This window comes from Hylaeus volcanicus, chromosome 4 (assembly GCF_026283585.1).
Source record: "Hylaeus volcanicus isolate JK05 chromosome 4, UHH_iyHylVolc1.0_haploid, whole genome shotgun sequence".
NCBI classification, from domain to species: domain Eukaryota; kingdom Metazoa; phylum Arthropoda; class Insecta; order Hymenoptera; family Colletidae; genus Hylaeus; species Hylaeus volcanicus.
The window spans coordinates 1,180,303-1,204,395 of NC_071979.1; the positions used below are offsets into that span (position 1 = coordinate 1,180,303).

General features: G+C 43.1%; 1 protein-coding gene across 1 annotated transcript in view; it reads right to left on the reverse strand.

Annotated features, from left to right (window-relative positions):
• Positions 1-9,394: 9,394 nt before the first annotated feature.
• The window catches only part of LOC128875113 (midasin-like), a 45,059-nt gene continuing 30,360 nt past the window's right edge, over positions 9,395-24,093 (reverse strand). Inside the window, exons 2-11 of the mRNA XM_054120470.1 lie at positions 22,409-22,620; positions 20,823-21,290; positions 19,930-20,339; positions 18,246-19,462; positions 13,561-17,819; positions 12,131-13,386; positions 11,633-11,989; positions 10,608-11,400; positions 10,167-10,407; positions 9,395-10,030 (exon numbers count right to left, since the gene is read on the reverse strand). Of these exons, the coding sequence (XP_053976445.1) occupies positions 9,848-10,030; positions 10,167-10,407; positions 10,608-11,400; positions 11,633-11,989; positions 12,131-13,386; positions 13,561-17,819; positions 18,246-19,462; positions 19,930-20,339; positions 20,823-21,290; positions 22,409-22,620 (9,396 nt within the window). The 3' untranslated portion in view covers positions 9,395-9,847. The remainder of the gene's footprint in view (positions 10,031-10,166; positions 10,408-10,607; positions 11,401-11,632; positions 11,990-12,130; positions 13,387-13,560; positions 17,820-18,245; positions 19,463-19,929; positions 20,340-20,822; positions 21,291-22,408; positions 22,621-24,093) is intronic.

Genomic DNA, 24,093 nt, shown 5'->3' on the forward strand with positions numbered 1-24,093 from the left:
CAGAGGTCATGGCAAAGGCGGTCGCTGGCGTGCGGTTACGGGATGTCGGGGTAACCGGCATCCGGTACCGCAAGGGGCAGACCGGGTCCTCCATTTTGGAGATCCCGGGCCCGGATAGCGCTGCCGGGGCGGACCGCCTGGCCGGTCGCCTGGCGGAGCTGTTCGCCGGCACGGACGTGAGGGTGTCCAGGCCGATTAAATCCGCCGAGGCGCGGGTTAGCGGCCTGGACGAATCCGTCACGGCCGACGGCGTGGCGGCGGCAGTTGCCGCGGTAACCGGGTGCCTGGTGGACAGGGTCCAAACAGGCATCATCCGGCGTTCCGGGTCTGGGCTGGGCACCGTCTGGCTCCGCTGCCCGGCGGCTGCCATGAGGGCCCTCCTGGCGGCTGGCCGCCTGCTCGTCGGCTGGTCGTCCGCCCGAGTGGAGGCCTTGCCCGCGCGAGCCCTCCGATGCTTCAGGGGCCTGGAGCTCGGGCACGTGCGGCAGAAATGCCCCCTCGAGGCGGACCGCGGGGACCGGTGCTACAGGTGCGCCGGTGCGGGCCACAGGGCACGTGAGTGCACGGCGCCCATGCGATGCCCGGTCTGTGCTGACCTGGGCAGGCCAGCCGACCACCGGCTCGGGGCCAAAAAATGTGCCCCTCCACCGCCAAAGCAGGGGAGGAGGGCTCGCGTGACGACCCCGAGTTCGGGCGAATCTACGCCGGTCAATCGACCGGCGGCAGATGCGCCGGCGCTGGCGCCGGCTGAGGCGCTGCGGGCGAGATCGCCCGCTGCGATGGAGGGAGGATCCGGCCTGGGGGAGGCCATGGACATGGTCTAAAGTTCATGCCCCCGATCCGGATCCTCCAAGCCAACCTCAACCACTCGGCCAGTGCTCAGGACTTATTTATCCACTGCCTGGCCGAGTTAGGTGTGGGGTTGGCGGTCGCCGCGGAGCCATACCGCGTCGCCGACCGCCCGAACCCCCCGTTCTGGAGCGTGTCGTGGATACCCTCTTTCCGGTAGATCCGGAGGAGGGTCCGCGCCCGCTCTTGCCGGCGGAGGCCAGTAACTGGTCCGCCGGCCTGGGGGTCACCGAGGGGGAGCTCGGGATGGCCGTCGGGCGAATGGTGGCCAGGAATACGGCACCAGGGCCCGACGGCATCCCTGGGCGGGCGCTCGCTTTGGCGCTGCGCGTCCTGGGTCCCCGGCTCAGGCGGCTGTTCGACGGCTGCCTGGAGTCGGGGCGGGTTCCGCTGGCCTGGAAGCAGGTCCGGATGGTCCTTATCCCGAAAAAAGGGAAAGCCTGCGGATTCGCCCTCCGCGTATCGGCCGATCTGCCTCCTCGACGAGGCGGGCAAGCTCTTCGAGCGTGTGCACGCTGCCCGCCTGTCGGGGGGCCTGTCCGACGGGAGTATGCAGTTGGCTGACTGCCAATACGGTTTCCGCGAGGGCCGGTCGACGCTTGACGCGATCGACCAAGTCCATGCCCTCGCGGACCGTGCGGTCTCCCGGGGTGGGGTGGCGTTGGCGATTAGTCTCGACATCGCCAACGCATTTAACACCCTGCCCTGGGGCACGATCCGGGAGGCGCTCCGAGAACACGAAGTGCCTCCATATCTACGGGTCGTGTTAGCCGACTACCTGTCGGACAGGTGGATCGAGTACCCTGGCAGAGGCGGGGTGCCGATGCGTCGGAGGGTCAGCCGAGGCGTGCCCCAGGGGTCCGTTTTAGGATCCCTGTTATGGAACTTTGGGTACGACTCGGTGTTGCGCGGGCTCCTCCCACCCGGTGTCTTTGTGGTCTGCTACGCAGACGACACATTGATCATCGCGGTGGGTCGGGATGGGACCAGGGTCCACAGGCTGGCGGAACTAGCGGCCGCGATCGTGGTCGCGAGGATCCAGGCTCTGGGGCTTCGGATCTCGCCGCAAAAGACGGAGGTAGTCATGTTTCATGGGCTACCTCTGACGCGGCGGGTCCTCCAGACCTGGATCCGCGTGGGTGATGCGGCTGTCCGGGTCGAGGGCCGGATGAAGTATCTGGGCCTCGACCTGGACGGCCGATGGCGCTGGGAGGGGCATTTCGACCGCCTGGTCCCCCGAATTGAGGCGGTGACGACCCTGTTGGGTCGTCTCCTGCCCAATCTCGGGAGGCCGGAAGGGAGGATCCGCCGCCTCTACCTGGGGGTCGTGCGATCCATGGCCCTATACGGGTCACCTGTATGGGCGCGCGACCTGGTGGCCTGCCGTCGTGGGCGGCACCTGCTGCGCCGCGTGCAGCGGCATATGGCCATCAGGATTGCGCGCGGGTATCGCACGATCTCCCACGAGGCGGCGGCCGTCCTGGCAAGGGTCGTCCCCTTTGATTTTCAGGCGGAGGCACACGCCGACGTGTATCGGCGTGTGCAAGATCTCCGCCGGAACGGGGGCGATCCGCAGGACGAGGCGGTCGAAGCCTACCGGCGCCAAAGGTGGCAGCTGGCCCGCGAAAAGTGGCGGCGCCAGCTCCTGGAGAGCGGCGCCGCCCGAAAGAGGACGGTAGCGGCGGTCCTGCCGAGCTTCGATGCTTGGCTGGACCGCCGACACGGGCGACTCACCTACCGGCTCACGCAGGTGCTCACCGGACATGGTTGTTTCGGTGAGTACCTGCACAAGGTGGGGGCGGAGGGGTCGCCCGCGTGCCACCAGTGGCGGGCCAGGCGACGGCGGCTAGGTGCCGCCCCTGCCGCAGGGGGGACTGGTCCCCCCCGTAAACCCTCACCTCCTCCTGGCAGTCTGCCGCGTAGGGCGACCCTGTACACGTTGCCGGCGAGCTCAAGCTTTGGGCTCGCCGACTGCGAGCAGGGCCGCTGGGCATGGGGGGGGATCGTCACCCGACGCCCCCTCCCCCACTCCTTTGGAACATGCCCGGCGCTTGCGCCGCGGGGGGCCGGTCTGCAACACGAATGGTTGCGTGAAGTCGGGACAGACCAGCACTGGTGTGGACGCGAGTCGTTTCCTTAAATCCTGGAACGCTTTTTCTTCGGTTTCTCCCCAGGTCCATCTGCATTTCTTTTGCAGGAGTTGCTTGAGGGGGGTCGTGACATCCGAGAACTTGTCAATAAACCGACGGTACCATGATACCATCCCCAAAAAACGACGCAGCGTTCGCAGATTGTTTGGTGCTGGGATGTTTAGGATTGCTTGAACTTTGTCGGGGTCGGTGCAGATACCTTGTCTGGTGATTAGATGCCCCAGGTACCGAATTTCTGTCTGGACAAATCGGCATTTTGCGGTGTTAATGCGAAGTCTGGCTTCCTGGAGTCGATGCAGCACTTCTCATAGGTTGCTTAAGTGCTTCTGGAAGGTACGGCCGAGTACGATGATGTCATTTAGGTAGACGGACGCTTGTTGATCCATATCGGGTCCAATAATTTGGTCCAGCAATCTTTGGAAGGTGGCTGGAGCGGAGTGCAGCCCGAAGGGCATAACGCGGAATTGATATAGTCCGCGACCGGGAACGGTGAATGCAGTGACAGGGCGGCTGGCCGGAGCCAGTGGTACTTGCCAGTACCCGTTTTTCAGATCTATTGTAGAAATGTATCGTGCCTCCCTGAGTTTGCTTAGGGTTGTTTCCACTTGCGGGAGTGGGTATGCGTCCTTCTCCGTTACTGCGTTGACGCGTCGAAAATCGATGCAAAACCGTTTAAATCCATCCTTCTTTGTAACGAGTACGACGGGTGAGCTCCATGGGCTTCGCGAAGGTTCGATTATTCGCTCTGCCAGCATTTTATCCACTTCCTCGTTAATGATAGCTTGCGTGGCGGGGTTACGGGGCTGGTAGCGTTGTTTCACGGGTGTCGTCGTTTTGACCTTGATGTGATGCTCCGTGACGTGCGTTGGTCCGTGAATGCGGGCGAACTTGGGCAGTTCGGTGTTTAGCAACGCTTCGAGCGAGTGGCGAGTGGTGGTTCCTCGATTATTATTTGGATATTTATTTTCCTCCACATATCCATCCCAATTATCATCTTCTGGGTGAGGGATGGTAGTATCAGGAAGGTGTGCTGGAACCGGTGGCGTTATATGTTGCTGGGTAGTGTGATTTGTCCCGTTATGGCCACCTGTGAGCCGTCGGCGAGACGTGCTTGGCGGTTGGTGGGGGTGCAGGGATGTCCCTGTTGCTGATGCCAGTCGGCGAGGTCCCCTCGAAGGTACGATCGCATGGCTCCTGTGTTGAGTAGGGCTCGGGTGGGGTACCCATCGAGGGCTACTTCCACGTATAGGCGATTATCGCCAGGTAGGGCTACTTTGAGGTTGGGGTGCGGGTGCGGTCGGAGCCCTGTTTTCCGTCCCGCTTCTCGTTTCCCGGTCCCGGTCGACAGGGGCAATCCCGAGAGAGTCGGCCCTCGACTCCGCATCGGGAGCAGAATTTCTTGGCTGGACGTCGGCACTGAGAGCGATAATGTCTCCGTTGATCGCATTGCCAGCAGCAGTTCGTTGGATCATACGTCGGAGAGATCTCTGCCATTGTTCGATCTTTTCGTGCGTTTCTCGCGGTTTCCCGTGCCTCTTCTTCGTTGATCTCTTCTTGCGTCCGGGCTGCTTTAAGCAAATCAGAGACGGTTTTGCAGTATCCTAGCGCGATTACTCGTCGTAGCGCGGGGCACAGGTTCTTGTAGATACACTCTAGTCGGCGTTTGCGCATAAATTTCCCATGCTGACGTATTAGTGCTTGGATCTCGGTCATGTATTCCATCACGGGCTCGCCTGGTCGTTGCTTCCGTTGCTGTATGGCTTCTTCCAATTGGTCCTCGTCATCGTTGGGCAGGTAATACAGCTTGAAACAGCTCACGAAGTCCTCCCATTTGTTCCAATCGGCGCATTGGTTTCGGAACCAGAGCAGTGCTTTCCCCCTCAGGATTTCGGGCAAGCACTGCATTATCTGCTTTTCCGGTACTTCGTAGGCTTGTTTGAGCTCATGTAGTCGTTCCAGAAAGTCGTATGCCCCTTTGGTGCCGTCGAAGACGCATCCCCATTTTCGAACGCGGTCCATTACGGTTACAATGGACGGAGTGGGGTTGTCGCTTTGCGGGTTAATTATGACCGCGGGTATGTGGTGGTCTTCGTCTGGATCGTTCTTTGTGGGCGGTCTATCGCGAGAAGGGCATGGAGATTTCGTCGGGGCCATGGTGGCCTATAGCCTTCTTTTTTTCTTCGGTGTTCCTTTTCTTTTTCTTTCAATAGGGAACCGGGAGTTCTTGTTGGAGTGCGGCTCATTGGTCTGGTGTTAGGGCGAAATACCGCGCTCTACAATCGTCGCAATCGTATGCGGGTTGGCTTCGAGCGATCGTCATGCGACACTCGCTGCAATGCTGCAGATGTTGCGCGGCGGGTTCATCCTGGCCGAAGTTATGGCAGACGCGGCATACCCACGAGCGGCGATGTCCGAATACGGTTGCGGTGGTGGCGTTAAGTCGCTCGGCGTGGAGTCGTACCAGAGGTGTGGTCGTCCGCAAACACCGTAGGTGCAGCAATTCTCGAAACGCGGCGAGATGATCGATATTTTCGCTGCCGGTCGTCGGGGTTTCGAGCGTGCTAGGTAGCGTCGGTCCTGGTGACGGAGCGCGGGCCGAGTTATGGGGGTTGTAAACTCTGATTGAGTTTCGTGTTTGTGTGACCATTCCTATAGGTCTCTCAGTATATTCCTTTTTCCAACGATCCTTTGGGCGGAAGTCCCTGTTCGGGCGCCAAATTTTGTGATGTCCTTTACACCGCGGAGGGGTGGACGTGCCGACCCAGTCGGTGATGCCCAGGGATGCTTGGGAGGGAGATCGTTGGTAGGTGTGTAGAAATTACTGGCACACGGTTGTCGTTCTATATATATATGAGTTTATTTCCCCTCGCGGGGTCGTCTTGGTTTTATGTACAACTTATACCTACAGTCAGTGTAATAAGTATTCGTACAGTAACCATTTATTTAAAATTGGTTGCTGTACGAATACTTCTTACACTGACTGTATGCGACTGAATTGTACTAGCGTTACGTTGCCGCACGAGTACGTATCTCCCGACCCGCGCTCGGTGGTTTTTCGCGATCCGGTCGGTCGACGTTAAACGGTCGGATGAGTTGTGCGAGAAAGGAACACTCTTCACGCAGTCGAATCGGCAGGAGCGAGCTGCGCGAGAAGGGAATACTCTTCGTGCAGTCGAATCGGCAGGAGCGATCTGCGCGAGAAGAGAATACTCTTCACGCAGTCGGTTCGGTCGAGATGCAAGTCGCACGAGAAGGGAGCACTACATGCGCTAGTACACGGTAGAAGCGATCTGCGCGAGAAGGGAAAACTCTTCACGCAGTCGGATCGGTAAGGAGAAGACAGCTTTGCGAGGAACTCTGCTCGGCGTCTTTGCGGTTCAACACCGCGGGATATCTGGTTTCGTTATTCGGAGAGTCACCTTATACAGGGTGTCCCAAAACTCGGGGAGGAGCCGGAAATGGGGGGTAGCTGAGACGATTCTGAACAACAATTTCCTTTGCAAAAATGTCGGATGGGGCTTCGTTAAGGAGATATTAAGCGAAAACCCCGACCAATCAGAGCGCGCGTAGACCGTTGGAGCGGACGCGGTAGCGAAGGCTACGCGCTAGGCGGCAGCGTCAATGTCCTTCGATGCACATCGAGTCACTTGTTCGCGTACAAGCGCGGCCGCTAGCGCGTAGCCTTCGCTACCGCGTCCGCTCGAACGGTCTACGCGCACTCTGATTGGTCGGGGTTTTCGCTTAATATCTCCTTAACGAAGCCTTATCCGACATTTTTGCAAAGGAAATTGTTGTTCAGAATCGTCTCAGCTACCCCCCATTTCCGACTCCTCCCCGACTTTTGGGACACCCTGTAGATATATTAACTGCGACGTACCTCGCGTGGGCGGCCGGGAAAGCCGCTAATCGACACGCTCGGTCGCACAATTTCCACGAACGAATTTATTTGTAAGAATTGGCCGCCAGTGCCAAGTACACGCGTCCGTTACTTTCGTCCTTCCGGCTGCTCTACGAAGAGCGAAACTCAGGGGAGGTCGAAAGGGGAAATAAACTTTGATCAGCGTACGTTTAATCGAATTTCTTTATTTAGTCGAAACCGACGCGGGGGAATTCCGCGGTACACACACCGTTGGGGAAAAGGGTGTGGCGACTACGCGCCGAAAGGGATACGCGGCGCGGAATTCCCGATTCAAAAGAAAGTATTCGACGGAAAGAAACGAATACGTTACCGGCGCGACTTAACTCTATAGGGGGCCTCGCAAACAAATAGTTTGCCCTAGAATCAAATACAATCGAAAAGGATTACACCGGGAATTAACGGTTTCGCATTCCGAAGAGGCCCTTTCTTTCGAAACGCGGCGCGTCCTCAAACCGCGCAAGGTCACGCGGGAGATTCGCGAAACGGACGGAGGGAAGTCTCACGGAGTTCTCTCCGGTGGTGGTCCTGTCGCGGACGAAAAGGGGTGCTCCGGAGCACGCTCGCGGACACCCACACACACGATCCGCACTCTCGCACCCACGCACGCTACAGAAGAGAAACCTAACCAGTGGGTTACCAAACCTAACCTACCTGCAAACAGCTGGCTCTGCTTCCAGGCTCCCAGTTACGTCCTCTCCTGGGGATGGTGTGGAGGTGCTCCCACAGACACACACGCACGATACGGGCTCGAAAGAAAAAGGAATTCGCGGCTCGGGTAATCGGGGCGCTCGCTCGGACTTCCGTTCGGTTCGCCGTCAAACCGTTAATTGCCTTCTTCCTAAATCGATTGCGTATCGATCGACACGCTCTTCTCGCCGCCGGCTCGCGGCTCTCCGCACCCAGGAGCTGTAGAGGCTCCTTACGGTGTGCCAGCACCATGGCATCTTCAAGCTTCCCCTCGTGGCAACTTTGAAGGGCGATAGCAGCGGTATCCTTCCCGAGAGTGGTCAGTCCTCTTGGTGGTGGCCACACCGCTGTCCTGGGGTGGAGGACACCGCGACCGGCGACTTGCCGCGCTCGCGCGAAGACGCGACTCTATCGGCGAGGGGGAGGGGGCGCGAAAAAAAGGGGGGTCTCTCTAGTGCCCGCGGTTCTTTCATCCCTCCACTCTCGCGGACCACCTCCGGCCTGGGGTGTCCGGCGAGGAGGGAGCGAGGCCCTTCCGGGGGTCAGGGTGCTTTCGTGACTGGCAGAAAAGTCTGCCCCGTCACATAACAAACAGTAGATCTCTTTTCCAATTTTCTTACTTTATCTTTAACATTTAAATTTCTTGCAACAAGACTTTCTGCCATGCGTTCTGCATACTTATGAACTTAATTCTAATACAATAAATTGTGCGTTACTAATAGTGGATATATTTTTCCTATTTCTCACTTCATCTTTAACATTTCAATTTCTTGCAAGCATAAGCGGTTTCAGGCACCATGAACTCTACACGAAGTACTATATACATATAATATAAAAATTATTTAAAGTCATTCACTATATAAATTATCTTTCTAAAAAGAAGTGAGATCCGATAAAAAAACTTCAACAAAGTAGAAAAATTACGCCAAGTACATGAAAAAGTGGTGGTCTCAAGAAGTTATCATAGAAAAATAGAAGATCCTCATAAAAAACTACAAGAAAGTAGAAAAAGATGTGAAATCGAAATGAGCTGCTACTACATGCAAGTCCTTTTCAATAAAATTCAAAGGCGACATTGTGTAACACAATGTAAAATTCGATGCTTTCCAACTATGCGCAGCTAAAATGCTGTATTTAACAGTGTGGACGTTCAGACCCTAATGATAATGATTCATGTAAAGTGACTGCTCCGCACTTTGGCGGTAAAATGGAAAAGCTAAATAGCGTATCTGCCGCAAACTGAGACTGTTTAAAAATTGTGGGTTTTAGAGGAGGTGGGGGTTGTGAGGAGTGGATTTGTCCGAGAGAGATTTCGAGGGGTGCATTTTGTAGAGGCCATCAAGGAGAGGTCGTCCTTAAAGTTTTTTTTAATTTTTTCAACCCCTACCGTCACCCCTGGCACCTTTAAAAGTGACGTTTTTCGACGTCCCCTTCTTTAAGGGGGTAAATTAATCCCTTCACATCAACCCTCGCCAATGCAACTTTGCACACACCCAGAAGACACTTGAAGACTATTTCTCACGAAGTTTCACCGAAATCGGTTGAAAACTCTTATAACCATGAATATTTAAAAAAGTGTTCCGCTAATTTTGTTCAGTAGTTTATTACTAATACTTGTTACACCCGTTCCTCATGAGAAGACTGTGCAGGATGTGTCTACTGAAAAAATAGCATTCGGTGCGCAACACTATCTCCGCAGTCTAGGGCGCGTTCCAGTATAGTTCAATGCTACAAACTTGGGCATTTTGCTACTGAGAGTGCTGATTATAAGTTTAAAAGTAGTCAGGTGTACACACAGCTAGATGACTTTTTATTTTATAAAAAAACATTCATACCATCAAGAGGAAACTGATGATATTTTGTACATTGTGGGATAATTCATGTGTGCAGAGTACTCTTACAGAGGCGAATCTTTGGCGTTTTTTATGTCCTGATTCTGTATCATAATGGGTACATATCATTAAGTTAGAGTCAGTACCACTAAGAGGTTCTTTGACAATGGTAAAATTGTGTCGATACCTTGTATATTCAAATTAGGGTCGGCTCTAAGTAAATTAAGAGTACTCCGTACGAACAAATCACATCTAAATTGATTCTGAATACATAAATAAATTACTCTAATGTATCTAATTAGGTATTATAGCAAAAGTAAGATTACTTAAATGCGCCTTTTGTATTTGTAAAATCGTATAGTAAATAAAAATAGTGGAAGAATAGAAGCTAAGCACAGTAGAAAATGTTTTCATGTTTCAATTCTGCCAACAATTTCAAACCATTGTCGTAATGCGTCACTCAGTACTACAGGCAAGCTATCCAAATCTCGAAGAATAATATAAAATGGAAATGGAAAGTTGTCCAAGTAGGAACGGATACCCAATAATTTTCCATTTTCGAAAACTGGCATTCTTATGTCAAGTATTGAATCCTAAAAAGTAATTCAATCGGTAATCAAGAGTTTCAACACTAGTACTGTATCTTTTAAAATATATCACAAATGCTATAGTCAAAATATTTATCTAGAGATTTTTTTTTAATTCAGAACGAAGTTCAATATATTTTACCTTATTGAGGGGATTATCAACAATTATAAAGACAAGGAAAATGTTCAATAATTTGGCTCTTCTCACAATTGCGTTTACTTTCTCTGTCCCTTCGGAAAATATTCCTCTCCCATCCGATAAAATAGCCACCAATTTTGCGTTATCAGAGTAACTGCCCTGAGTTGTGAACATGTCTATCGTGAAATCAAGTAACTGGCCAATCATTGTTTTCTTCTGTTCAAATTTCATCTCTTGAATCAACCTGTAAGTTCGATTTTTTGAGCTATACCTTCTAATCAACGATTCAATATTACTTGGTAAAATTCTTCCCTTTAAAATCTTGTTAAATTTATACTGGAGAAATTCATAGTTTGACAAGGGATTGATATAGAACACATTACGCATAACAAATGTTAACAAAAAGATTCTACATTTTTAAGGAATGTAGTCTGATAAACTTACTTTGCACCACTTTCTTCGGTAAAGTTTTCACCGAAAGGATGAAGGATATTCACTCGTTCCCCAAAATTAATAACGGCAAGTTGGCCAACCTCCAAATAAGTCATAGCTTTGCCGATCAGTGAGAGAGACTCAAAAGCTAACTCCTTTGAATGACTATCAGCCATACTACTGGAATCATCAATCGCTAAAACAATCTGGTAGTCTCTCTTTGATGGTTTGGTGCGTCTCAACCAAATCTTATCTTTTCGAAATTCGCTGGCAATGTATGGGATTACTTTTTTCATGTTTATACGTTTCCCAGTTCTGTAGTCGCCTTTCAAACGGGACGTTAACGTCGGTTCTAATACTAATCGCAATTTTTCGGATAATTCTCTAGCAGCTGATTCTGTTAACGCGCTTATGGAACTCCAGGCATGTGCTGCTTCAGCGGACGTCGATCGTTGAGACCACATACTAAGCATATTTTCAATTTCGGATCTCTTTTTCGCAATATCGTCCACAAAGGTATTGAAGCTCTCTGTCTCTGGTGATCTTATGTGAAAAGTCGATTCATTTCCACGTAAAACACGAGTTGTTTCCACCGTTTCGCCTTCAACTTCCCCGCCTAGTTCAATCTCTTCTATATCGTCCGATCTTTCGCCATTGACGTTTGTTGTCTTCTCTTTCTTAGTTTTTGGAACTTTTGAAGCATGTTCTTTCACCGGGTTCTCTTTTTCTTCCTCTGCTTTTGGATCATCCTCGTGCATCTCGATGTCATCGTCTTCTGGTTTATTATCTATTTGGCAATTTTCTTCTGAATTCAATTAATTGGTTAATGTGTCAATTAATAAATAATTTGTTTGTAATAAAAAATAAATTAGCATACAATCTATACATTGTTACTCGTACAAATATTTATACTTCACTATGAGTAAAATTTAGACAGAAAGATTGCACACAAAATGCTAAATATTTAGTTTGTAATCATAAATTTGTATAATTACAAAATAATTATTACAAATGTAAGCATATAAATACTTTCGTACCTTCTAAATTCGATGCTTGTTTCTTAACCTGTTCTTCGGTTGCAGCGTCAAATACAAAGTCATCAAACGTTTCTGTATTCTTAATGTGCTCATAAGTTTCAGTTGCACTACTATGTTTAGGGTCATTCTCTTCCTCGCTGTGATCGTCTAGTTCCTGACCCATTAAAGCTGTTTTCATTTTTTTTGCAGACGGTTGAATTTCATCATCAAGGAGACTACGATTTTCGTCACTTTGGCCCGGTTTTCTTCGTTTTTCCATAGATTTCGAAGAGTTTTCTTCGCCAGAAGTAGGAACGTTCTCTTCTTGTCTAGAACCTGAATGGCCTTGATGCTCTTCTGTTTGCGATTGACCAGTCCCTTCAATGACAAGGAAAAAAATTACTGTTAAAAGTGTACTTACGAACTTCTTTCTTCTCTAACTTGAATCACATGCTTCTTTAAATAAAATGACTTAACAAATAAATTTAATAAAAATATAATATTAAGACATCAAATTACCTTTATCTCTCTTATCATCCGCGTTAATGTCTGTTGGTGTAGTTTCCGAATTCTCTTCATTCGACTGATTTTCTACTGCATCTCTAGAACCATCTTTTCTGGATTCAGTTTCTTTCGAACCATCAATTTCCTTGCTACTTGCATCAAGGCTAGGTGACACTTTCTCTTCTTCTGTTTCCTTTTCCTCCTCCATACTTTGTTTTTCTGAATTATCCTGTTTGTTTTCCTCAAAATCTATATTTTCGTCATCTTTCTTTTTGTCTCCAACCCTTTCTGAATTGTCATCTTCTTCTGTATCGTCTTCACCGTCACTCGAATGCCCTTGTTCCCCTTCTTGAGTTTCTTCTTCCTTGGATTCCTCAGCTTCCGTTTCTTCTGGAATTTTAGGTTGTTTCAATTTATCGATATCAAAAGGATCTTCTTCGTCTTCGTTTTCATTGCCGTCTTTCATTTCATCATCCAAATCAACATCATCTGGAAGATCAAACGGTTCTGGTTCGATTTCTGGTTGATCTTTTCCATGATAAGGGTCTATCTGATCCTCATTCGTTTCGGGTTCTTCGAATTCATTGATTTCCTTTTTATCTTCATCCTTTCTTCGATCTCCCTGTTCTGGTTCTTGATCCTTGTCTTCATTCTTATCTTCGTTACCGTCTTTAGCACTCAGTTCTTCCTCGCCTGTTTCCTGCCCATTTCCTTTCTCTTCTTTTTGATCTTCTTTATCTTTATCGTCTTCCTCGTCTTCGTTTTCTTCATCATCTTTCCAAATTTCTTCGTCGAGTTTTTCAGCATTTCCGTCAGTTTCGCCCATTTCTTTGTCCAGATCGTCGTCATCGTCGTTATCTTTGTCTTCCTCGTTCTGTTCGAGGTCCTGTAAATGACTATCGAAATTTTCTGTCATTTCGATACCACTTTCTTCTTCTTTCGTGTCCTTTTTCTCGTTATCTTCTTCCTCCTCGTTTGGACATTTCGCATCTTCCAATTGATCTTCCGATTCGATTTTATCAGAGACGTCTTTTTGACCTTCGCCATCCGTTAATCCCATGCCTCCTTGGGATGGATCGCCTTCTTGATCCTTTTCAGATGTAGTCATATCTTCTGGTTGACAAAAACCATTCGTTGCTAAGTCGAGGAAGACATTTAATTGTAGGTACAGAAACTTGCACGTTAAACGAAAAGAAGCCACTAGTTCGTGTAAATAGTAGTGCAAGAATAAGGTGTACTGCTTCAGTAGAGGTAGATGCTCCAGAAGTAATCTAGAAAATTAACACAACTTAGTACATTGTTAGGCACTTATTTTATTAATACTTAAAATATGATAGTGTATTGTACTATTCATACTAATTACGAATTGAATGTATTGCATGTTTATATGACATATTTACATTATTGTGATAGTAAGTATGTATAATGTAATTATTAAAATTTACCTCATACAATCATTTGCAGACTTAGTATCTAAACGATAAATAGTTTGCAGTAGTTCTCCAAAGATTCGTGATATTTTGTTCAATCGTAAATCCGGGATAGCTTTTTTTAAGGAATCTATCAATTTTTCCGTCATGAGGTTCTCTTCAAAAATATCTTCAGAATTAATTGTTTCCTCACCCGACTTCTGACTGCTTTGAAGCTTCTTTTGAATTACCAGAAGAATTTGTGTGATTAAGGTGTCCAAATTTCCTCGGTATTCTTCCAAGTTTTCAGATCTGTTTGATTCTTCACACGCTGGATTCAAGGTTGCTTTATAGTACTCGATGCTTTCGTTAATCCTCTCTATCATGAAATTAAGGTTTTCAGTGACAGGATGATCCGCCGTAAAAGCGGAGCCAAGATCAATCAATCTTTGTTTCACTTCATTGATTTTCTGGTAACTTACTCGAAAAAAATCGATATGTCTTCGGTGGAAAAAGAAAATTTGACCAGACTCTTCAATTCTTTTAGAAATTGCCACCCACGAGTTCAACTCGTCCGCCATAATTTTAATCGAGTCCAAAGAGTTTTTCATCGAGGTAAGTAAATTTTCTACAACATTTTTTTCTTTCAAAATAGGTATTACACTTTCATTCAAATCTAGTAACTTTTCTTCTTCAAGAAACTCAGTTGGATAACTTTCTAAGAAGATAACAATCTGTTTCGTAGATATTTGCAACACTTTCAACAACTTCTGGAAGTTCTGCACGAGAATTTGTAAGTCTCTTTGTTTAAGAACGTCCAAGTTTTCTGGTAGTTCAGAAAAGTCATTCTCGTTTGGAGGTTTTGATGTATTCGTTGACTTCGTTGCATCATCCATCATGAGAGTGAGATTTAACAGTTGAATTTTAAGCGGAAAGAAATGTTTAAAGAAATCAGCGATCGTCTCCTTCTGTCGATGAGCCAACAATATAAGATGAGCTGAAAATCCACGACAACGTTCAGCGTTTTGAATTCCAAAGTCGCTTTTACCAGAATTTAGGATACCATCGAGGAAATTCAATTTAATCAAGGATTCGTAATAATACTTGTCACAACCAGACCATTGTTCGATCAATTCTTTGTCGATGTTATCGTTCAAGCTTTTCCCGAATCTAAATCTCTGAATTTCCTGCAAATCCAGCGGCGTCGATGCGAAGTTTGTGATTTCATATTTCCTATTTTTCCAAGTTAAGATTCCAAATCGATACGAAAGTCCAAGACGAGTTAATGTTTTGAAGTAATTCGCTAATGCCATTTTCTTCTGCTGGAGTATGCTCTTTAATTGCGCTTGCTGTTTGCCTTTTGTCAACGATTTATCGACTTCCAATTTCTTTAGCCTTACACTCTCCTCGAGGGTGTCTTCTATAAAAATTTCAATGTCTTTCCGAATTTGAGAATAATTATATTTCACAATAATATTTTGACAGAACTGACCAGCTTTTTGAGCTATTTTCTTAATTTTGTTTAACTTCCCAGACTGGAGGTTTATTAGAAAAGTGGAAGAGTCAAGATCTTTTCTAATGCTTGTCTCCAACGTTTCTGGTCTTGTCTTCAATGTCAAATAAGCAGCAACATTCTCTTGAACTCCTTTTCGAAATTCTTTCACAAACTTGTGCAAAGTTCTACGCGTCTTTTCAGCGGTGTTTTTTACCGACCAGTAGCTAATATCATTCCACCTTGTAATCTTGATCGTATCCTTCAATTTTTTAGCAATGGGCTCTTTCGCGGCTTTTATTTTATTTCCAACGTCGGTTGAAAATTGGCTGTAGTAGTGATAAATGTTCCAGAATATGGCAGACAATTGCTTTTGTTTCTTAGTTTCTTTTAAATGGCTAATATGTTGATAAAAAAGATAGATCAATTGAAGCCTTGGCTCGAATTCAATTAAAGATGATTCTGCTAAGAAGCGTTCCAAGTTCTCTGTGATTTTTTCCTTTGAGATACTGTCGCTTTTATTTGGATTTCCCTGTCTATCGACATATCCTGTTTGTTCAATATTTGTTATGTCTTCTCTCGATAGTTCAACGCCTTCCGTTTCTTGAACAAGATATTGATCTACTAAATCAAACAAAAAGAACCACCAGCGTGAAGCCTCGGTTTTCAAGTCATCTTCAAGAATCTCCAACGAATCCTTCCATCTTGAGATTTCGAGCTTCCTCCAATGCAAAATCTTTTTGCCAAAGAATTCAATGAACTCCGCAAGACTAACATCGTAACGAGCATTCTCTTCCCATTGTTGAATCTTCGTTAACAGTAACTCGATGCCCACCAAAAATCTCAACAATGACGAATCAATTGGAAAACTGAGTAGCCTCTGGATAATCAGTTTGATAGAATTTAAAATTGGGTTTTCTGACCATTCCATTAGGAAACCGTCAATTTTTTCAGAAAGTCTTTCGATAAGTGGCTGACATTCCTCCACTTCAACAATGTTTGGATCTCTATAGAAGTCATAAACGTTTCGTTTACCTGCTTTATTCTCAAAATTGGATTTCTGTGCAATCAGTACGGTTAAACTGCATATTAATCTTGACGACAGGTTCTCTGGTAACGTTTCTGTGAAGAATCCAAGAATTTCGAATCGTCGAGCTAACGGTTCGACGAAGTTAGCCTCATGGTAGACGTCAGAATTTTCCAAACTATTTCCAAACTTCCCGGATCTATTTTTTAAACTTTCTAAGGCGCTTGGGTTCCATTGACCGCGTTCTGAATTTTTCAAAATATTCCAATGAATTTCTTGAATTTTCCTGGCATCTTTCAAAGATACTAATTCCACGAAGCGTTCCCCTGTGTTCGAAACATTCGTTGATATTTTTTGAAATTCTGGAAACTCCTGCTGAAAACTTGGAAATATTTCACCGAGTTCCAGGAAGTCTTGCTGAAAGCCTGGAAACGTTTCTTTGTAATCGGACTCGTCTTCTTCTTTTTCCGACTTAGTTCGAAAGAGACTCTGTTTTTCCTGCGTTTCTTTTTCCCTCTGCTTTTCCTGCTCCCTCCAAAGAATTCGAATTTTCAGGAAGATTTTGTTCAGCTCGTTCCAGAGCGACTGCAAACTCGTGCCAGCGAAACTCGTGAAGTTTTCCAGTTCCTGTAGCGCGATTTTAGCCATTTCCAATCTATACTTTTGAACAGACATCGATCCAAACTGTTTCACTAAGCTTAAGATCAAGTTTTCAGAGGCGCACAGTTTTGCTAGGTTCAAATAGTTCTCTTGGCACGAACCAATCACTGGAAAGCGTAGCAAATCGTAATAAACATTGGTACTCAAGCTCTGATGCTGCGCGTTTGAGATTAGTTGCATTAAAATCGACAATCCGTGATGCAGATTCCAGATTGCAGAGATCATCGGGGTGACCAGATCAGGAAAGCCAGTCAGGTAGTACTTTGCCAATTTCCCTGAAAATCTCCGCAATGAGTTCTTCCAGATCGTTGCCTCTTGAAGCGTTTCTCGATCAGAATTCAGGGTTCCTTTCCTTTGAATCTGCTCAAGGACGTTGTTTAAATGATGAATCTGTCGAAAGATTGACTCAAATGAGCCTATGTTGTTGGAGAAGTTTTCTATTTCTTCTCTCAAGTTCTGAAAGCTCGACGACGGTCTCACTGCTTGGAAATTTTCAAAATTTTTTGCTTCGATTAAAGATCTCTTCAGGTGGTCTTCTCTTGACAGAATTCGATCACGGGACGCAGAAGCGTCGAGAATGTTGGCTTGCAAGCTTTCAACGCACATTAAACATTTCAGTTCTGAAACGTTCTCGCGTATGTATTTTGACTTCAAAGCGATCTTTTGAACGGGATCGATGGATCCTACATCATGGTACAGGAAGATTTGTAGGTAACCGAGAATCAACCAGCCTTTTCCTCTTTCCATCGCGGTGTCTTCAATTTTCAACTTTTCTTCGACTTCCCGCAACGATTTCATTGGTTCGAAGAGACGTTTCTTCAAATCGTCTTGCTCTTCTTTGTTTAATTTCATTGAAAAAGTGTCTATCACTCTTGTGACAGCAGACATATAATAATTTATACAAAATTCCAGGAGAATCGCATCGTTCCTTGATAGATTGAATTCCTTTGAATTTAAAATTGAAGAATTTCTCCAAAGTAAACTTTGCACTGTTTTAAATAATTTCTTTTTAGTTTGATAATTCCCAAGGTTGATTGTTTGCCCCTCGCTTCCAGATTTTGTTAAGAACATTTTGAAAATCAATTTACAAAGACTCGACTTATCGATGAAATTTGTCTGAAAATTATACAAGTTAAAATGTTACAATTCTTTTATTTTTTTTTTAAACTAGTAATTGTTATAGACATCAATCCTATTAATAACAAATAATAAGTACTATTTTATTGAAATAATTATTAACATAAAAGTATTGATTTATTGTTGAAATTTAGTTTCAAAAGTATTCATAGGATAACATGACAGAGGTAATTTCAATTAATTTTGGTAAGACTAATTTTAATGTGAGCATCTTTGAAAACTTATAAGTAAAGAGGGGAAATTAGATTACATTTTAATTCATCAAATCCTTCCTGCTATTAAGATATTTAGAGACAAATAAATAGCTTTAAGATTTTAATTAAATTTGCAGGATATTGCAATGTCGTTGAGAATATCATCAGCTTAACCATAATTAACGTTCATATAATCCTGTGATGTATGTACCTCAGTATTACTGGAACAGTCTTCCATTTGAACCTCTTCGTGATTATGCCAATGTAAAAGGATATCCGAATTTTTCACAGTGAAAGATTGTTCCGAGAATTCTTCAGCTGATGAAAGTAATTCGGGAAATAATAGAATTCTTCGTTTGGGTGAAGTGTCATCAGAATTTAATGTTTTCATTAGGCCAATTAGGTGTGTCGGTATGGTTGGAATATCTTCAAATTTTTTAAAGATACTTTCTTCATAAATCTTATCAAATTTCTTATTAATAGTTCCGGATACATTATTACTCGATTCGTTAAGAACCATCAAAGAACCTTCAGGCAAGTCTTGACATACTTCACTAGAGAAATGTTCGTGAAACTTCTCACGTATTTCTTGGCCGAAATCGTTAGACAATTGTTCGCAATATTTCCTTTGAAAACGATATGTAAAAAGCAAGAAAAAGAATTCGTAGATAGGCCAGATTTCTATGTCAGTTAAATTGTCGTTAAATCCGTCACGGTTATCATTCATTTCTTTAAGCACTACAATTTTCGTGGAGAGTTCCTCCAATTCCATTAATTTGTCAGTCCAGTCTCCACTCGCACCATTATCCTTAAAGTCCTTGGCACAAATGTTAATCAACTTCTCTCTAATTGTTAAATTGTCTTTAAGGCCGAGCGAGGCGATTTTTAATCTCGTTTTAGAATGATCAACCAAGTCCTCGTCGGTGATTTCGCATTTTTTCAAGATTGTGCTTAGTTTTTCGTGGTAAATCATCGAATCCTCAGAAAAATGGGGCGATGGGATTGATAAGAGTTTCTTAATCTTTTTACGAATCTTTCTGAATTTATTCGCATTGGTTAGCATGTTTAAAAATTTCTCTGAGAAACGTGCTAATTCTGACTGCATTTCCGGACTGCAGGAGTTCCTATCTAAAAGCGTAAACAAAGTTTTGAAAAGCTTCGTTAACCATTTGTAGTGAACCTTTAAAGATGAGGAAATTTCTCGTAGGTCAAAAAATGTCCCTCGTGACTTGTCAATCAACTCTATCGATCCTAATTCATGGAATCTTCGAAACCACTTTAAAGAATCTCGTAACTCAATGTATTCTTTGTCGTTCATTAACAAATGTTCCTCGTGGAGTACAGCATCAATGATTTTCGCAGACTGCTCGATTAATTCTGCAAATTTGACTATCAGTGGTTCATTTTTCAAGTTGCTGGAAAGCCTTCCTAACAATAAATCAAAAGTTTCATTAATTGAACAAAGTAGATATTGATTTGGTAGTAGGAACAGAGTAGTTATTGCCTACTAATCTTAATAATTTCAGTAATTGCAACAAGTTCCTATCAAGGATTGAAAATAAAAAACCAGCTCATGAATTCATAGGTACATAAAGTTAAGTAAAACTTTCAGCTAGCGATATGTATTATATAATCTGTTAACTGGTTTCTTACAATCCACTCACATTAATAATAAATAGCGATAGCAGCACCTCTCTTAATAATCGAAAAGCCAATTATCTCTAACAGACGGAGAGTTAGAACCTATGTCACGCAACTAGCTCAACTCAAATTGGTCGTCGGAGCTCCGAGAACACTAATATCGACGGAGGTGATTCAATTTCTTTAATGCCTTATTATCTTTAAGTGAGGAATTGCTCTAAAAACAAATATGTTTCAAACACAGAAATCTTTACCTGAACACACGGCAGTTGAGTATTCTTTCAAATGCATAACATCTTCGTTTTTTTGGTAATCTTTCTGCGACTGACAGTCAAAGATTATCGATCGAAGATATAAAGCAATCGCTAAATTATTGTACACTGTGGAAGGTTCCACGAAGCTAAGGGGGATTTCCGAAGCAAAATTGTTCTTAAACAGAAACTCTAAGTTCTTAATTTCTCTGTTGAGAGATTCGCTGATTTTCTCCAAGTTATCAAATCCACTGTTTGACAAAATATGTGAGCTCCATGCACGTCGAATCTCGAGATCGTCCATAGAAGATCGTTCATAAAAATCAAGCAAAAGAAGTTTCAAAAACACCATGGTTTCTGTTATGGGAGAATCTACGAAAAGATCTTGCAGATCAATTTTTTCCGAGTTGTTCCTGAAAGGAATACGTATGTATTTTAAAGCACGTAAAATTGTTCAGATATTCGATAAAATAAAATAAAAATTTGCCACCGATCGTATATAAAATAATTGTGAATCCTATCAAGGAAGTAAGAGAAATATAGAATCAAGAATGAAATTAAACAATACGAAATTACTATTGTAGATAGATAGTTGAACTATCTAATCATTTATCTATAGCAACGTTAGGCTATTTAGCAGTGAGTTTCATCATTACTTCCTGTATTTCCTCTAAAGAACTATGATCGGTATTATGATGGAAAACCTTCATCGTAGGCTATACTGTATATCGTAATTATTAAAATTCAATTATATTTAATAGTTCGCAAAGAAAATAATTTTGGGGCTGAGAAGAATTAAAAAGTTTTTCCCATTTTGTATATTTCTATATTGCTAGTATATTGCTGTAACGGCTACGAAGAATTTTATTATTTTTCCTATTCATATTTTTGCTTACCTTAACATTTCTACGGAAGATTTTAAAAGGAATCCCTGTTGCTCTATCATCGCTAACCTTGAATTTTTTCGTAGATCGCTACTTCTTAGAGTTATCGTGTTTAGATCATAACAAAATATTCCTGTTTTCTCGGGGTTTTCTGACAAAATTTCATCCACTTTCCTCAACGCCTCTTTCCTCGATCTCGGTTCGAGCATTCCGCATATTTCTTGACAGGAATTCCGCAATGATCTCTCAAAGGTAAACCCTTTTGCCACTTGTTGACTGGTGAACGAAGCGACTTGCAGTATTTCATTCAGTCTAGGCTGGTCGTTGTACAAGCTCTCGTAAATTTTCAGCAACAAATTCTGATGGTCCAGTTTCTTTATACCGCACTTATTCAGTAACGACCTTGTGTCTAGTATGTTGCAGCAAAGCCCGCTCTTTGGTGTGAGGATACTGATTTCTACACCCCTGTTCCGCATAGCTCTGCAATCATCAGAATAAGAAAAATGTATTAAAGTATTGAAGCAGGATGCAGGAGCTCTTGCAAAGTGATAGATTTACCCGGATACTAGTGAGAAAACATATATCACAATTTTGAGGAAAGTGACATAAGATTTATCATGTAACCATTAGATTCATCAATAATTGAATTGACTAATATTGGCCTTCCTCTTTTTGAATTCTTCAAGAATTAAGAATAAAACTTTTTCATTAGGAGACTATTTAAATTTCATGATACTAAAGGTGGATGTGTATCAAAGCCATTTGATTATAGCCATTCCATCTGCAGGCTAACCGAAACAAGTGTTCTTTTAATGAATTTTGAATCAAACAAATGAATATCAATCCTTTGAGATCATGATCATGTTTTCCCATTCCTTTGATGTACTGTTAGTTATAACATATTATAATTGGTGGGAGGGGATTAAAACATGATCATGTCCTCAGGGGCTGTAAGGATTGTCGATGTGAATTGTAAATGTAAATGTAATGTAAATGTAACGTAAATGTAATGAAAAAAAAACACATATGTGTAGAACTGGTAAATTATAAACACGTATGTGCAAGCCTGGTGAATTGTAAACACACATGTGTAAGACTTGTGAATTGTACAAGCAAGACCGGATCAAGAAAAGTGTCAATAGTCCGATAGGACTATCACTCAAATATAATGTTACAGGCAAAGTGTAAACGGTCCATTAGGACCACACTATAAATAAAGATAATTGAATCGAATTGAAACATGATCATTGAATCATGCCTTCAAGGGATTGATATATTTAGAATGGTTCAAAACACAGAGAGAGTTAGAATATAATAAGCAAAGATTTACCTCTTCAATATTTATTTTTTTTTCACTACATAATAAAAACGATGTAGTAGCTCTTGCAAAGTGATAGATTTACCTAGATACTAGTGAGAAAACATATATCACAATTTTGAGGAAAGCGACATAAGATTTATCATGTAAGCATTGGATTCATCAATTAAAAGTTTAAGAATGCAACACTTCATGTGTTCTTTGAACTAAACCTTCCTGAATCAAAACCATATGTTGTGAAAAATGAATCAGCATCGAGTAATTAATGCTTTCCCATTACCTGGAAATTTCTCCGTAACGTGGGTTCATGGTAAGAAATAACCGGAAGTTCTTATGCGCTTTGACAGTGAACACATTTCCTTGTTCGTCGACACCTTTCTCACCTATCGTTAAAGCACCGTTCGGTTCCAGTAATCCATTCAATCTATCCAATATTGCTGGACTGCAAAGATTTACTTGGTCTAGTAATAGCCAGTTACCATTCTGCAGACACTAGAAAAAGATATACGGGCGAAGTCAATAACAATCATTAAACGAAATAACTCGTTATTTAATGACTTGAAATTACGAACTATGAATTTATATTTATACATTTGTTATTTCATAAATGGAGTGATATACTTTTTTCCATTTGCATATATGGAGATATAAAAATTTATTTAAATACCTATGGTTTCAAAAAGGCTACACCGATATTAAGACAGAAGAGTTTCAAAAACCAGTAAATCTTCTTGTGACGATGTAGTTTCTTTAAAACCTTCGTGGTGCAAACAGCACGTCTGCTTCAAACACTTTATCGAGAATTATTATTATTGTGAAAATTACAGCGATTGATTCTTTAACTAACTGTACAGCATTACAACTTTCACAGCACGATAACACAATCATCCCTTTTCATGGTTCCTATATACAGTGGGTGTCGAATGTATTCGTACACCGATCAATTCCCCAAAAAACTTTTGTGTGAAATTGTAGTTTCTTAACTTCCTTTTTTATAATCAATGATATTTTATATATTCTCGGAAGTTTCTAAGATAGATATAGTCCAAACAACATTTACTAGTCAATATAATTTGTGATGTGAACAAAAAAATGCAAAAAGTGTGGTAAAAGCATAGAAGCAATAAGTATTTGCTTGGGCCACCATAGATAATTAAGATTCACGATTCTTATGACGAACCATTTACAGTAGAGTTTGTAACGTAAACACATTAGTTTATTGGTTCGTACGAATTAGAAAACATCAAATTTCCAGTAAAATACTTTTAAAAATGGCTCTAATAGAGGAATGGAAGAAGATCCTACTTCGAATAACTAATAATTTAGTTAATTTAATGCTTAATGGAATTACAATAGTTATAAAATCAAAAGGAAATCCCACGAAGGAAGTATTATATACTTATAAATTAATGTAAATTTTTTCTTTTTTAATGAAGTTTTAAAAATTAAACAGTTGTGCGAATACTTATTGCTTCAATATTTCTATCGATTAATTGTTTTTTTCTTGCTAATTTCGCAACTCACATAAATAGCTATTTCGTTTTTGTACTCTATCTATTCTAGAGATTTCCGAGAATATGTAGAATGTCACTGTTTACAAAAAATAAGTTAATAAATTACAATTTTACATAGTTTTTTTGGAAATTGATCGGTGTACGAATACTTTCTACACCCACTGTATGTATTGAGTGATTAATATTACATGATGGGAAATAATTTCCATTGTACAACGTAGGAGGAGTAAAGGAGATTTTAAGAGTCAAGCTTATTTGGTGGCCAGTTTTCATTCTACAATTTAGAGATGTAAAGAAGGCTTGAAAAATGAACCTCATTTGTTTAAATAAAATGAACAATAAAAATCTTAAACGTGAGAATTATTACACAAAATTATTATACAAAAAACTGAATAAAATACATTGTATTTAAATAATGGCCAACAGATAGAATCAGTATATATGGCAATTT